A 14,280-nucleotide genomic window follows, 5' to 3' on the forward strand; every position below is an offset into this window, starting at 1 on the left:
TTTGCAATAAACCCCAAATCCCAAAAGGCCCTGCACTTGGTCCTTTGCAAAAAACCCCAAATTCCAGGACCTGGCTTCAGAGATCTCTCGTCTCCATCCATCCTGACCATCCTACCCCCCGACACTCCTACAAAGAAGCTTCCAGTTCAACCTGCTGCCACCAAAATTGATGTCCCTCCTTGAAAAGAGGCTGGGGGGACTGGGGAGCAGGTGGGGGACGAGGGCACCCTGATGCCTTTCTCTCCTGTGGGGCTGTTTGCTGTGCTGAGTGTGCCATGGCCAGGCCAGGGTGGTTCTGGGGACAGTCACTGCTTGTCCTGTGCCTCCTTTGAGAAGAGCTTCCTCCATCCTTGGAGATGGAGGAAGGAGTTGTGGCAGCCCAGAACACAGCACCATTGTGTGCCTGGGCTTTGCTCTTGGCCTGAGGGGATGATGGAGAAGCCTCTCTGGAGGGCAGGATAAATCCAGAGCGACTCGAATGGTGGGGCAGCCCCCTTGCACAACCCTCCAGGGCCTCAAGGGGTGGGAACACCATCCCTCCATCAGGGATGGGGAGAGGGGAAATTAAATTAAATTAATTAAATTAACCATTTCCCTGCTGTCTTTGGGCTCAGAGTGCTCCATCCCAGCACAGGGAGAGCTTTGCCAGCCCAGGAGGCTCCTGGAGCTTGATGTAGAACTGTCCTTTTCCCTGAATTCCCAAAGGGAACATCATCCCTCCATCATGGATGGGGTGAGAGGAATAAAATTAACCATCTCCCTGCTGTCTGTGGGCTCAGAGAGCCCTGTCCCAGGAGCCCAGTGCAGAACTGTCATTTTCCCTGAATTCCCAAAGGGAACATCATTCCTCCATCAGGGATGGGGAAAGGGGAAATTAAATTAAATTAATTAAATTAACCCTTGCCCTGCTGTCTGTGGGCTAAGAGGGCCCTGTCCCAGCACAAGGGGGGGGGTTTGCCAGCCCCAGAGGCTGCTGGAGCCTGATGCAGAACTGTGGTTTTCCCTCAATTCCCAAAGGGAACATAATCCTTCCATCAGGGAGAGTGAATGTCCCAAGGGAACACCATCCCTCTATCAGGGACAGGGAGAGGGGAATTAAATTAACCCTTGCCCTGCTGTCTGTGGGCTCAGAGAGTCCTGTCCCTGCCCAAGAGGCTGCTGGAGGCCGATGCAGAACTGAAGTCGTTCACCCTGAATTCCGAGTCGTTTTCCCTGAATTCCCAAAGCTGTGCCCTGCAGATAAAGGGATGTTTGTTACCCGGGCACACTGTGTTTTGCCGAGCAGAACAATAAAGAGAAAGACACTCACAATGGGAAATTGTGCTTCCTCCTCCCCGTGCGCTCCTCGGGGAGGTGTTGGAGAGGGGACAAAATAAAAGAGAAGAAAGCAGGAAGAGACGGTGACAGGGCAGGGCACCATGGGAGCGGGCATCAAGGGCCAGGGGGGTGCCAGGGCACTGCCCGCCCCAGCGCGGTGACAGGGGAGGGCTGGCTGGGAGCACCTGCTTGCCACCTCCTGTGTGTCCCCGTGTCACCTCTGTCTCCGTGGGACCCCCAGCCCCACCATGGGGTGTTGGTGACAGAGGAGGGCAGCAGCAGGAGCTGCTCGTGGGCACGGGGCATTGGATGGGCACAGCGGATCCCCCAAGGACCTGGCTGGGCACGGTAAGGGAGCGGGGCAGTGCCAGCAAGGAGGGTTGGCATGGGCTGTGGGGTCCTGCAAGCCATGTCCTCTCTGCACAGCAAATGTCACAGAGAGCCCCCCCAGAGCAGGTTGAGACCCTCCAGGCCCCTCCAAAGCTGGGGGGTGCCCCACTGCATGTCCCTGACCCCTGTGTTCCCCCCAGGCTCTGTCCTGCCCCCCGCTCTGAGGATGCACAGGCTGCTCCTGCTCGGCTGCCTCTGGCTCCTGGCAGCACCCCCGGGCTCCAGCATCTTCCAGAGGCCAACGGGGACCCCAGGTAGGGAGCGGGAACTGGGGGACAGGATGGGAAGCCCTGTAGGGTGCTGGGGCTGGGGGGCAGGATATGGGGTCCTATATACATGTTTATATATGGATGTGGAGCCCTATAGGGTGCAGGGCCTAGGGGGCAGGATGTGGAGCACTATATATATGTATATATGTGGATGTGGAACCCTATATATATGTTTATATAGGGATGTGGAGCCCCTGTAGGGAGAGAGGTCTGGGGGGCAGGATCTGGAGCCCTGTGGAGTGCAGAGCCTAGGGGGCAGGATGTGGAGCCTTATAGGGTGGATATCCTGGGCGACAGGATGCAGAGCACTATATACATATGTATATATGTGGATGTGACGCCCTGTATATAGGTGTATATATATATGGATGTGGAGCCCTAAAGGGTGCAGAGCCTGGGGGCCAGGATGTAGGGCCCTATATATATGTGTATATACATATATATATATATATATATATATATATATATATATATATATATATGTGGAAGCCCTGTAGGGTGCAGGGTCTGGGGTGGCAGGGTGTGAAGCCCCATATCAGTGTATATATATGGATGTGGAGCCCCTGTAGAGTGCAGGACCTGCAGGGAGGACTGGGCACTGCTGTTTGAACTCAGTGCTGGAGAGGGGAGGTGATTTTGGGCGGATCCAGTCCAGGCAGGAACTGAGCTGTGCCTCCTGAAGGGGCAGGAGAGGTGAAGAGGAGCCAGGATGGGTGATAGAAAACATCAGATACTGGTGAGGGTTGATGCAGAGGAGCCAGGATGGATGACAGAAACCATCAGACACTGGAGAGGGTTGAAGGTTGATGCAGAGGAGCCGGGATGGATGACAGAAACCATCAGATGTTGGTGAGGGCTGAGGCTGCTCAGGGGGTGTCAGAGGGGTGGTGCTGAGCCCACCTGGGGGGCTGCAGCCCCCCTGCACCTGCAGTACCTGCTGGAGCCCCTGCACCCCACGGTGCACACGCAGCGCGGTGCCACGGCCACCCTGCCCTGCGTGCTGCGCGCCCTGCCTCGCAACTACCGCGTCAAGTGGAGCAAGGTGGAGCCGGCCAACTACGGGGAGAACATCATCATCATCACCAACGGGCTGTTCCACAAGAACTACGGGCCCCTGAGCCCGCGGGTGCGCCTGCGACACAGCCACCGCTACGACGCCTCGCTCACCATCAGCAACGTGGCGCTGGAGGACGAGGGGCGCTACCGCTGCCAGCTGGTCAACGGGCTGGAGGATGAGAGCATCTCGCTCACACTGCACCTTGAGGGTGAGATTGGGATCATTCCTGGGGGACGAGGGGCTGCTAATGCTGCCAGCAGGTCAGTGGGCTGGAGGATGAGAGCATCTCGCTCACGCTGCACCTTGAGGGTGAGATTGGGATCATTCCTGGGGGATGAGGGGCTGCTAATGCTGCCAGCAGGTCAGTGGGCTGGAGGATGAGAGCATCTCGCTCACGCTGCACCTTGAGGGTGAGATTGGGGTATACAGCCCTGGGGGATGAGGGCATCTCACTCATGCTGCACCCTGAGGGTGAGCTTGGGGTGCATTATAACAGTTTGGGGTTTTGGGATCTGTCTGACCCCGGCTGCCATTGGTGTCTCTTGTAAACAAAGTCCCCCGACAAAGGCAGGAATGATGCCCCTGCCTCGATCTTATCAGAAGGCTAATTTATTACTTTATTATACTATACTATATTATATTAAAGAATATTATACTATACTATACTAAAGAAAAGATGCTTACTGAATGCTAAAAAGACAATAATGAAAACTCATGACTCTTTCCAGAGTCCCGACACAGCTTGGCCCTAATTGGCCAATGAGTCAAAACAACTCACACTGGAGTTCAATAAAAAAATGACGTGTGGGTAAACTATCTCCAAACACATTCCAGACGAGCACAACACAGGAGAAGTAAATGAGATAAGAATTGTTTTCCTTTTCTCTGAGGCTTCTCTCGCTGCTTTTCAGCTTCCCAGGAGAAAAACCCTGGGTGAAGGAATTTTTTCAGAGAATGTGAATGTCACAGGCGTCCCAGATAAAGGGGTATCACTCAGCATGACCTGTTCAGGTCCCTCAGGCAATCTTAGCAAGCAGCTCAGCTCTTCAGTGAGATCAGCTCTTTGATGAATTCAGCTCTTTAGCAATTTAAGCTTTTGCTTGCTGAATGCCTCGGCACACACAGGGATGAGAGAGGAGTTGTATGAGGTTCCACAGATGTGTCTTAATTGGCAGCTTCTGTAAAGGGTGACAGTGACAGCTCTTCTCCTGACCCCACCCTGCCTGAACTGGGTAGAAATAGGGGTTTATATAGGGTATGTGGGTTTTGGGAAACAGTCCAATAGTCAGGGTCGAGGTGAATATCACCCATGGTCTTACAGAGAGATAACGAGGGTCTGAAGGCAGAAGAGAGGTCTCTTGGTCCAGTCATCATGACTAGGCATTTCTTATCTTCTTATCAATTGACATTGCAGGCCCTGTGGCTGCTACAGTCCATCCCTGGGGGATGTGGCAGGAAGGGGACGCTCAGCTGGAATGTGCCTGTGGCTCTGTGCCTCCACCCCCATTGCATGGCCATTCCCCAGCCTTACATTCAGCACTGAATCCCCAGAGGTGTTGAGTCAAAGCCTCCTTGGGGAGAGAAATGCCCTCACCCCATCTCTGTCCCTCCAGGTGTTGTCTTCCCTTACCAGCCCAGCAACGGGCGCTACAAATTCAACTACCACGAAGCCAAGCGAGCCTGCGAGCAGCAGGACTCCCGCCTCGCCACCTACCAGCAGCTCTACAAAGGTGAAGCATCCAAAAAACCTCCTCTTTAGCCCAAACCCACGCCTGTCTGAGGATGGGGAGGGGGGAAACACCAGTGTTATGAATATGAACGAGGCCAAACTTTCTCTGGAGAAAGAGATTCTCGTTTATTAAAATGGCTGCAAGGAATGGAGTACCCAGGATAAGCCTGAGCACCTACACATTGAGCCAAAACCAGAACAGTGCGCTACCCCCAAGTGCACTGGGTTCTCCCCAGAAAACAAGCTTCCAAAAAAGAAGAACCTAGACCCAACTTAGCTCCCCCCATTTATAGCCCCCTTTGAGTCCAGGATTGGTCCATTTTGGATCTGCATGGTGATTGATCAATTTCCAGGCTTCTCATTGGTCTTTAACACCGTTTATTCTGGACCAATTGTTTCTGCAGGACTTCAAATGATGGTCAAATCTTCCATCCAATCCCTCTTCAACCTCACCTTGCCCTGCCAGACCACCCTTCCACCAAACTCTGGACCGTTCTCCTGGAACATTCTAATAACCTCCACTCTTAACATAATACAATTAATATAACATAATTAATACAATATAATTGAACTATAATTTAACATAACTTAACTTTTACCTACAACACCATGACTGAGCTGCCCCTCTCCCCACAGCCTGGACAGAGGGGCTGGACTGGTGCAACGCTGGCTGGATCCTGGATGGGACCGTGCACTACCCCATCATCAACTCGCGGGAGCCGTGCGGCGGCCGCCTCCTCCTGCCCGGGGTGCGCTCCTACGGCACCAGGGACAAGCAGAAGGACAGATTCGATGCTTTCTGCTTCACCTCTGCCCTTCAAGGTAGTGCTGCATTCCCCTGTGCTGCTCACAGCGCCCCCCAGCCCTGCTGCCCCCCCAGGTTGTTTCGTGTATTTGTGGGGTACGCAGATGTCTTGGTTTGGAAAGAAAGGAGTCTGCTAAGGAAGGCAGGAGCCTCCCCTGAAATGGAGAATGTAAAAGCCTCCCCACCCCTCCGAATTGCTATAAATTTTAAATTAAGGGGCTCTCAGGAAAAACTATGGGAGCAGGAAATAACTGTTCTTTAATAGGGAAAGAAAATATAAAAAGATAAAATAAACAATACAGTACACTAGAACAACAGTGACAGAGTCAGAACCCAGCCTGACACCGTGTGGGGTGTTGGTAGCAGTCCAATTGGAAATGTGGCTGCAGCCCTCCTGAAGTGTCAGGTGTGGCTCTGTTGGAGCAAAGGGGGTCCTGTAGAGAAGGATGTATTCTTCCTCGGAAGATCCAGTGGAAGGAGAGGCAGCTGCTGTTCCTCTGGGAAATCCAGTGGAGAAGCTGTGCTGGTGTCTCAAAACCTCTGGATTATATCCGAGTAGGAATTCTTGGCTCCTCCCTCTGGGCTCACATCTCCCAATGGGATGTTATAGTTCTTATCAGCCATGCAGTGACATTCAACAGTCTGTTATCAGCAATGTCCCCTCCCGAGGGAGGTGTGAATGTGGTCACTCAAAGAGAGAGATAAGGCAAACTTCCTACCTGAATAAAGATAATCTGCCATACAGATGGTAATGGAAAACATCTTGCATTGCAATCTGGAACAGCAGACGAAGGAAGGAGTGATGAATCTTCCTCCATGTTCTTAGGAGGCTGATTTATTATTTTATGATGTATATTGTATTAAAGAATGCTATACTAAAACTATGCTAAAGAATACAGAAAGGATACAGACAGAAGGCTAAAAGATACTAATGAAAAATTCATGACTCTTTCCAGAGCCTTGACACAGCTTGGCTGTGATTGGTCATTGAGTCAAAACCAATTCACATGAAACCAATGAAACAACCACCTGTTGGTAAACAATGTCCAAACCACATTCCAAAGCAGCAAAACACAGGAGAAGCAAATCAGAGAATTATTGTTTTCCTTTTTCTCTGAGGCTTCTCAGCTTCCCAGGAGAAAAATCCTAGGCAAAGAGATTTTTCAAAAATATGATGGTGGCAGTTGTTTGCAGGAAAGGTGCTCACATGCTGTGTCCCCCCTCCATCCCCCAGGCCAGGTCTACTTCATCCAGGGCCACCTGAACTTCAAGGCTATGTGTGAATTTTCATTCACATGAAACCAATGAAACAACCACCTGTTGGTAAACAATGTCCAAAGCAGAAAAACACAGGAGAAGCAAATCAGATTGTTCTCATTCCTCTCTGAGGCTTCTCAGCCTCCCAGGAGACAAATCCTGGGCAAGGGGATTTTTCAGCAAATACGACGGTGACAGTGGTTTGCAGGAAAGGTGCTCACCTGCTGTGTCCCCTCTTATATTGGAGTATTACCAATATAACCAGATGGGACATGCCTGAGCTTGTCTGGCCCTTGCTGCTGAACAAAATAGTGGCAAATGTGGTGTTTCACCAAATAGTGGCAACTGTGGTGTTTCACCCCAGAGACACTTTGGGCTGGCTGGGTGTTGCAGTTGGGTGCATGGAGACAAGTCCAGGCCTGCAAGAGCTCTGGTGGTGGTGGGATAGATCTTCCCCCACAACAGGGTCTCTTCCTTGGGTTTATCTCTGCTGGACAAGCTTTAAGGTGATGGTGAAGGAAAGGAGTTGGTTCTGATGGAGGGGAAAGGAGAGGTGACTGACACACCTGGGAGGGAATATCGGGGGAGGGATCTGAATTTCTGAGCTAAACCCTGAAATCACAATGCAACACCCTCTCCATGCTCCAGGCCAAGTCTACTTCATCCGAGGCCACCTGAACTTCAAGGAGGCGGCACAGGCGTGCCGAAACCAGGGGGCTGCCCTGGCCAAGGTGGGCCAGCTCTACTCAGCCTGGAAGTTCTCGCAGCTGGATCGCTGTGACGGGGGCTGGCTGGCGGACGGCAGCGTGCGCTACCCCATCACCACGCCCCGGCAGCGCTGCGGAGGGCTGCCCGAGCCCGGCGTGCGCAGCTTCGGCTTCCCCAGCAAGGAGATGAGGACCTACGGCTCCTACTGCTTCGTGGGCAAGTGAGGACACGGGGCTGAGAAGATGGGACACCGCTGGTGTGGTGTTTGTTTGAGGACACACAGGACAGCGCTGGTGTGGCGGTGTTTGAGGACGCACAGGACCCCGTGGGTGTGGTGGGGCTTGTCTGAGGACACAGGGGACAGCCCATGTGTGGTGGTGTTTGAGGGTCCCCAGGATAAGGGAAGAGATGAGAACACCATGTTTCAGAAGGCTGATTTATTATTTTATTGTATGTATTATATTAAAGGAAAATTAAATACTAAAACTGTACTAAAAAAAGAGAAAGGAGGACCTATGGCTTCTACTGCTTCGTGGGCAAGTGAGGACATGGGGCTGAGCACAGGGGACAGCGCTGGTGTGGTGGTGTTTGAGGGTCTCCAAGATGAGGGAAAAGATGAGAACACCATGTTTCAGAAGGCTGATTTATTATTTTATGATATATATTATATTAAAGGAAAATTATATGCTAAAGCTATACTAGAGAAAGGGAAAGGAGGACCTACGGCTCCTACTGCTTTGTGGGCAAGTGAGGACATGGGGCTGAACAGCTGGGACAGTGGTGGTTTGTTGGTGTTTGAGGGTCCCCAGGATGAGGGCAGAGATAAGAACACCTTGACTCCATGTTTCAGAAGGCTGATTTATTATTTATGGCATATATATTTTATATTAAAAGAAAATGCTATACTAAAACTATACTAAAGAAAGTGAAAGGAGATGTCAGAAAGCTAGAAAGGAATGAATAATAAAATCTTGTGACTGACCAGAGAGTCCAACACAGCTGGACCGTGACTGGTCATCAAGTAAAAACAATCCACATGAGACCAAAGATGCACCTGTTGGTGAACCATCTCCAGACCACATCCCACAGCCATCAGTTATCATTTAGCTTTCTTTTCCAAGGCTTCTCAGCTTCTCAGGAGAAAAATCCTACTGAAAGGATTTCCATACAATATGTCAGTGACAGCAGTGGGAAACCAGAGCTCATCACCTGGGCAGAGAGCTGGAGGTAAGGAAGGAGGGGTGATCTTCTCCCAGAAGGTTTGGGTGGTTCCTGCATCCTCTGGTAGGGCTGGGTGTGGCTTCTTGGTGCATCCCCTGATGGAAAGGGTGCCCATGTCCCACCCCAGCAGGTTTGTGGGGTGTTTGGGACTTCCTTGTGGAGTGTTTGGGGCTCCTTGTGGGGTATTTGGGACACATGGGGTGTTTGGGACTCCTCATGGGATGTTTGGGATGTTGTGGGGTGTTTGGGATACCTCGTGGGGTGTTTGGGACACCTTGTGGGGTATTTGGGGTGTTTGGGATACCTCGTGGGGTGTTTGGGACACCTTGTGGGGTATTTGGGACTCTCTGTGGGGTGTTTGGGACTCCTCATGGGGTGTTTGGGACACATTATGGCATGTTTGGGACATGTTGTGACATGTTTGGGGCATGTTGTGGGGTGTTTGGGACTCCTTGTCGGGTGTTTAGGACTCCCTGTGAGGTGTTTGGGACTCCTCATGGGGTGTTTGGGACTCTTTGTGGGGTGCTTGGGACACATTGGGTGTTTGGGACTCCCTGTGGGGTGTTTGGGACACATTATGGGGTGTTTGGGACTCCTCATGGGGTGTTTGGGACACATTATGGGGCATTTGGGACACCTTTTTGAGGTGTTTGGGACTCCTTGTGGGTGTTTGGGAGTGCCTGTGGGGTGTCTGGGACACGTTGTGGGGTGTTTGGGACACCTTGTGGGGTGTCTGGAACTCCCCACAGGAGTGGTGGTGTCTCCATTTCTGTGGCTCCTGGGGATATCTCTGTGCCCAGCTCTGCTGGGATGTGGGGGCACTTTGGGGGGGTTTCTCCATTTCTGAGGCTCCTGGGGGTGTCTCTGCTGGGATATGGGGGCCCTTTGGGGTGGTTTGTCCCTGTTTTTGTGGCTCCTGAATGTCTCTGTGCCCAGGCTCTCCCCTGCTGCCACCCTCCATGCTTTGGGGCTGTGCAGTGCCACCCACCCCTGTGCCAGCCCCCCCCCCCAAATAACCAGCTCACCACTCTGTGCCATCTGTTTACTGGTTTTAATGCCCACAGCAGCACGGGGAGGGGGTTTGGGCAGCAGGTCCCCACTCCAAGCCCGCTGCAGCAGCTTCTGCCTCTCCAGGGAGGTGCAGGAGCCCCCCCCAGACCCCTCTGGGTGGGTGCTGAGCTGCAGCAGAGCTCAGATGTCCCCATGCCAACCTCCAGCAGGATGGGAGGGTGATGCTGGCACGTTTCTGCCCATGGGTGTCCCCTGGATTTCAACTCTGCTGTGACTGAGGACAAAATTCCTGTGCTGCATTTTGGGGCTCTGGGGGCTCCTTTCAATGGGCTCTTTTAATTTTTTAGGATATTTTTGTACAGATATAAAACAACAAAGGGGGCAGACACCCAACAGCGAGGTTTCACTCCATGGAGGTCCCAGTGCTGTCGCCATCCACACCAGTCCAGGCACCGGGGAGCCCCTCACTTGTTGGGGGGCTCAGCCACACCTGGGGGGACACAGAAGTGCCAGATGAAGGGAAAGCACCACCAAAGGGGTGTCAGAACTCAGTACATCCCTCTGGATGTCCAGAGTTGTTGAAGACCCCGTCAGGGGGCTTGGACACCCTGATGAAGTATATGCTAGAGATAATTCATGCTATTAATGTATAACATATTGTAAGATCCAAACGATATCCTTTGACCACCCTGGCCGGGAGCAGTGTCTTATTCATATTCATCTAGTTCCAAGACTATGTTGAGATAACTTTGGGTTTTTTAACATAAGAATGGAAGCTTCCAGGTGATAATCACCGGCTTCCCTGGGTTGCAGGACCACTCAAGAGTGATTTTCACCTCGAAGATTGCATCTACCACGATGATTGACGACCACCCTGTTACATGTGAATACTGACTGCCCTTGGCTGTGGTAGTTTTTGACGATGGAAATTCGTTCTCGCTGACAAATTAATAAATCATTGCTAAATTTTCTTATAAGTTTGGCTCTCGATTTGATCATTTATAACACTGGCATGCTGCCCAGAACACCTGGAGATTTGATTTTGACCCGTGGAACAAGTTGCCAGCTTTGTATTAGGACGTGAAAGTCACACAGGTTTGAATGGTGTAATAACAAAATGATCACAGGGTGAAAATGTAGGTTTTAGGATTTTTGGTTATGGGGACAAGATGGAGGAATCTGGGCGTGTCCAGCTGTTCTTCTTCTTCTTCTTGTTCTCCATTTTCTGCAGTGATGTTGGCACTTTGGGACTGGTTTAGAGTAGAGGTGCACTGTCTAACATAGGTGATAGGTATTGGAAAGTAATTGTAAATATGTTATATTTAGAGTAGAAGCTCACTGTCTAACATAGGTAATGGGTATTGGGAAGTAATTATAAATATGCTATATTTAGAATAGAAGTGCACTAACATAGGTGATAGGTATTGTGAATTAAGTGTAAATATGTTATACGTAGTTTGCAGGATAAAAGGACAACACAGAGTGCCTGTGGCTGCCTTGCTGGGCAGACTGTGGGAATCCACAAAATCAGAGGGTTTTGGGAAAGCTGCAAAAGGCAGGCCTCAGATACGGCAGAACTGTGAGTAGAACTAAGCAGCAGCCATGAGATAGGTCAGCAGAAAAATTATTTAAACTGTAGAAAAAGCAAGGACAGATAGAGCCATGGCCTGTGTATTAACGCTTGTCTGAATAGCTCTCTAAGCTGCAGAAAGTTTATCTAGCAAGATATTAGGAAGGTTAAAGGTTAATAATGGACCTCTGTGCATTGTGTTTTAAAGCTCACAAGCAGGTATTGAATAGGAAATAAGCAAGCATTGTTTTAACCAAAGGTACCTGTGCTTATGTGATTGGATAGAACTACTGTCAATATGCTTTTGCTTTGTGAGATTGGTCAAGAAGCTTATAAAGTAAGCTGTAACATTAAGTTTTTTGGCCTGCTGCCTGGGATGTGAGCTGCTGGCATCTTCCCATTGTCATAACCATGTAATGAGACTGATGCTGAAAAATAAAACTGCTCAAGGCCCGTTCCAGAGCAGCCCCGTCTCGTTTGTGTCTGTAAATAACCCCCCTTGCTGGTGTCACAGACCTCAGCTGGGCAGAAAGAAAATTTTATACATAAGAATTAATAAACAACCTCAAGACCAAAAACTGAAGTCCAGACTCGTTCTTCAGCCGCGCAGGCCGAAACAGAGACGTCCTGCACATCTGTTGAAGATTGCAATGCAAGATGTTTTCCATTACCATCTGTATGGCAGATTATCTTTGTCAAGTGGGCAGTTTGCTTTATTTCTCTCTTTGAGTGACCACATTCACACCTCCCTTGGGAGGGGACATTGCTGATAACAGCTATTGAATGTCACTGCATGGCTGATAAGAACTATAACATCCCATTGGGAGATGTGAGCCCAGGGGGAGGAGCCAAGCATTGCTACCCAGATATAATCCAGAGGTTTTGAGACACCAAACCTCGTGTCTTTCTCCACAGGATTCCCCAGAGGAACAGCAGCTGTCTCTCTTTCCACTGGATCTTCAGAGGGAGAATACATCCTTCTCTACAGAACCCCCTCGCTCCAACAGAACCACCCCTGACACTGCAGGAGGACTGCAGCCACATTTCCAATGGCACTGCCACCAACACCCTGACCCACAGGGTGTCAGGTTGGGTTCTGACTCTGTCACTGTTGTTCTAGTGCACTGCATTGTTTATTTTATACTTTTTTTTTCCTTTCCCTATTAAAGAACTGTTATTTCCTGCTCCCATATTTTTTCCTGAGAGCCCCTTAATATAAAATTTATAGCAATTCAGAGAGGTGGAGAGGGTTCACATTCTCCATTTCAAGGGAGCTCCTGCCTTCCTTAGCAGACTCCTTTCTTTCCAAAACCGAGACAACATCTCGGGGCAGCAACTATCAACACAACCCGAGATGGGGGAGTTCAGGGGGGGCTCAGCACTCACCAGGCCGGCAGGAAAGCTGGGGGGGCTCCCAGGTGCCATCCTCGCGGCAGCGGATGATGGGCGAGCGCCGCGGGGCGAGCCCGGGCCGGCAGCGGTAGCGGGTGGTGGAGCCGATCTCGTAGCGCTGCTTGGCTCTGCCGAAGGCTCGGGCGTTGATGAGGGCGGGGGGGGGGCCCGCATTGCACTGCAAGGATGGGGGGGTCATTGCAGTAAAGCCTCCCCAGCCCAGAGCACAAACAGGAACATTGCATTTCCCAGCCCAGAAAGCCCAAAGGGGGATAAAGTCGCCCCGAGCCCCAACAGGGGCATTGCAGTAAAGCCCCCCCCAGCCCAGAAAGCACAAATGGGCGTGAAACCTCCCCAGCTTGGAGCCCCAATGGGGGTAAAGCACCCCCAGCCCGGAGCACAAACAAGGGCATTGCAATAAAGCCCCCCCAGCTCAGACAACCCATACAGGGCATTGCAGTAAAGCCTCCCCTGGCCCAGAGTTCAAAAAGGGGGAATTGCAGTAAAGCCCCCCCAGCCCAGAAAGCCCAAATGGGGGTAAAGCCCCTCCAGCCCAGAGCCCTAACAGGGGTAAAGCCCCCACAGCTTGGAGCCCCAACAAGGACATTGCAGGAAAGCCCCCCCCCCCCAGCCCAGAGCACAAACAGGGGAATTGCAATAAAGCCCCCCCCAGCCCAGAGCCCAAACGGGGGTAAAGCCTCCCCAGCATGGAGCACAAACAGGAACACTGCATTTCCCAGCCCAGAAGGCCCAAAGAGAGGTAAAAGCCCTCCCAGCTCAGAGCCCAAATCGGGGCATTTCAGTAAAGCCCCTCCCCCTTAAAGCCCAAATGGGGGTAAAGCCCCCCAGCCCTGAGCCTAAACAGGGATAAAGCCCCCCCCCCTCAGCCTGGAAACCAAACAGGGATAAAGCCCCCCCAAGCTTGGAGTCCAAACAGGGGTAAAGCCCCCCCAGCCTGGAAAACCCAAACAGGAACATTGCATTTCCCAGCCCAGAAAGCTCAAACAGGGGTAAACCCCCCCCATCTCGGAGCCCAAATGGGGGTAAAGCCCCTCCAGCCCGGAGCCCTAACAGGGGTAAAGCCCCCCCAGCCCTGAGCCCCAACAAGGACATTGTAGTAAAGCCCCCCCAGCTTGGAGCACAAACAGGGGCATTGCAGAAAAGCCCCCCCAGCCCGGAGCAAGCCCCAGAAAGCCCAAACAGGCTGAGGGTCCCTTGCCCAGGACTCGTTTCCCCACTGTGGAGGTGGTAGCAAAGCCCCTCCTCGGGGTGGGGGGTGAGACAGAGTGGAAATTTTCCAGAGCAGAAATCCATTTTGATTTCGGTAAAATGTACATCTTTGAGTTAGCTCTGTAGCTCGCAAACATTGCTGTTTAATCTGACTGCCTGTTCTCCTAAAAACCTATGCTCTAAGAAACTGCTTCAGTTGAAAGACAGAGATTGGGGGGGGGCAGACAGAGCAAGGCAACCTGAACCAGGAATTCTTGCTGATAAAGAAAAATTAGTGGCAAATGTCACGTGAAATTTGTAAAAATGAATATTTATGAACCTATT

The 14,280-nt window shown here is 51.3% G+C and overlaps 2 protein-coding genes across 2 annotated transcripts in view; one reads left to right on the top strand and one right to left on the bottom strand.

Annotated features, from left to right (window-relative positions):
• Positions 1-1,352: 1,352 nt before the first annotated feature.
• HAPLN2 (hyaluronan and proteoglycan link protein 2) lies at positions 1,353-10,115 on the top strand. The gene is made up of 6 exons (XM_074529711.1): positions 1,353-1,665; positions 1,848-1,961; positions 2,891-3,241; positions 4,647-4,763; positions 5,399-5,584; positions 7,473-10,115. The coding sequence occupies exons 2-6, from the start codon at positions 1,874-1,876 to the stop codon at positions 7,754-7,756; spliced, it is 1,026 nt and encodes a 341-aa protein (XP_074385812.1). The 5' UTR covers positions 1,353-1,665; positions 1,848-1,873; the 3' UTR covers positions 7,757-10,115.
• BCAN (brevican) overlaps positions 9,786-14,280 on the bottom strand; it is a 31,232-nt gene continuing 26,737 nt past the window's right edge. The window contains 3 exon segments of the mRNA XM_074529709.1: positions 9,786-10,254; positions 12,721-12,880; positions 12,882-12,904. Of these exon segments, the coding sequence (XP_074385810.1) occupies positions 10,229-10,254; positions 12,721-12,880; positions 12,882-12,904 (209 nt within the window). The 3' untranslated portion in view covers positions 9,786-10,228.

The sequence above is a fragment of the Zonotrichia albicollis genome, chromosome 30 (assembly GCF_047830755.1).
Source record: "Zonotrichia albicollis isolate bZonAlb1 chromosome 30, bZonAlb1.hap1, whole genome shotgun sequence".
Classification (NCBI taxonomy): Eukaryota; Metazoa; Chordata; class Aves; order Passeriformes; family Passerellidae; genus Zonotrichia; species Zonotrichia albicollis.

Bases quoted from the DNA above. Each gene is read 5' to 3' on its own strand.
- HAPLN2 (XM_074529711.1), top strand. From the start codon at position 1,874: ATGCACAGGCTGCTCCTGCTCGGCTGCCTCTGGCTCCTGGCAGCACCC. The intron at 3,242-4,646 runs GTGAGATTGGGA...CTGTCCCTCCAG, and splicing joins GCTCACACTGCACCTTGAGG to GTGTTGTCTTCCCTTACCAG. The intron at 4,764-5,398 runs GTGAAGCATCCA...CTCTCCCCACAG, and splicing joins CTACCAGCAGCTCTACAAAG to CCTGGACAGAGGGGCTGGAC.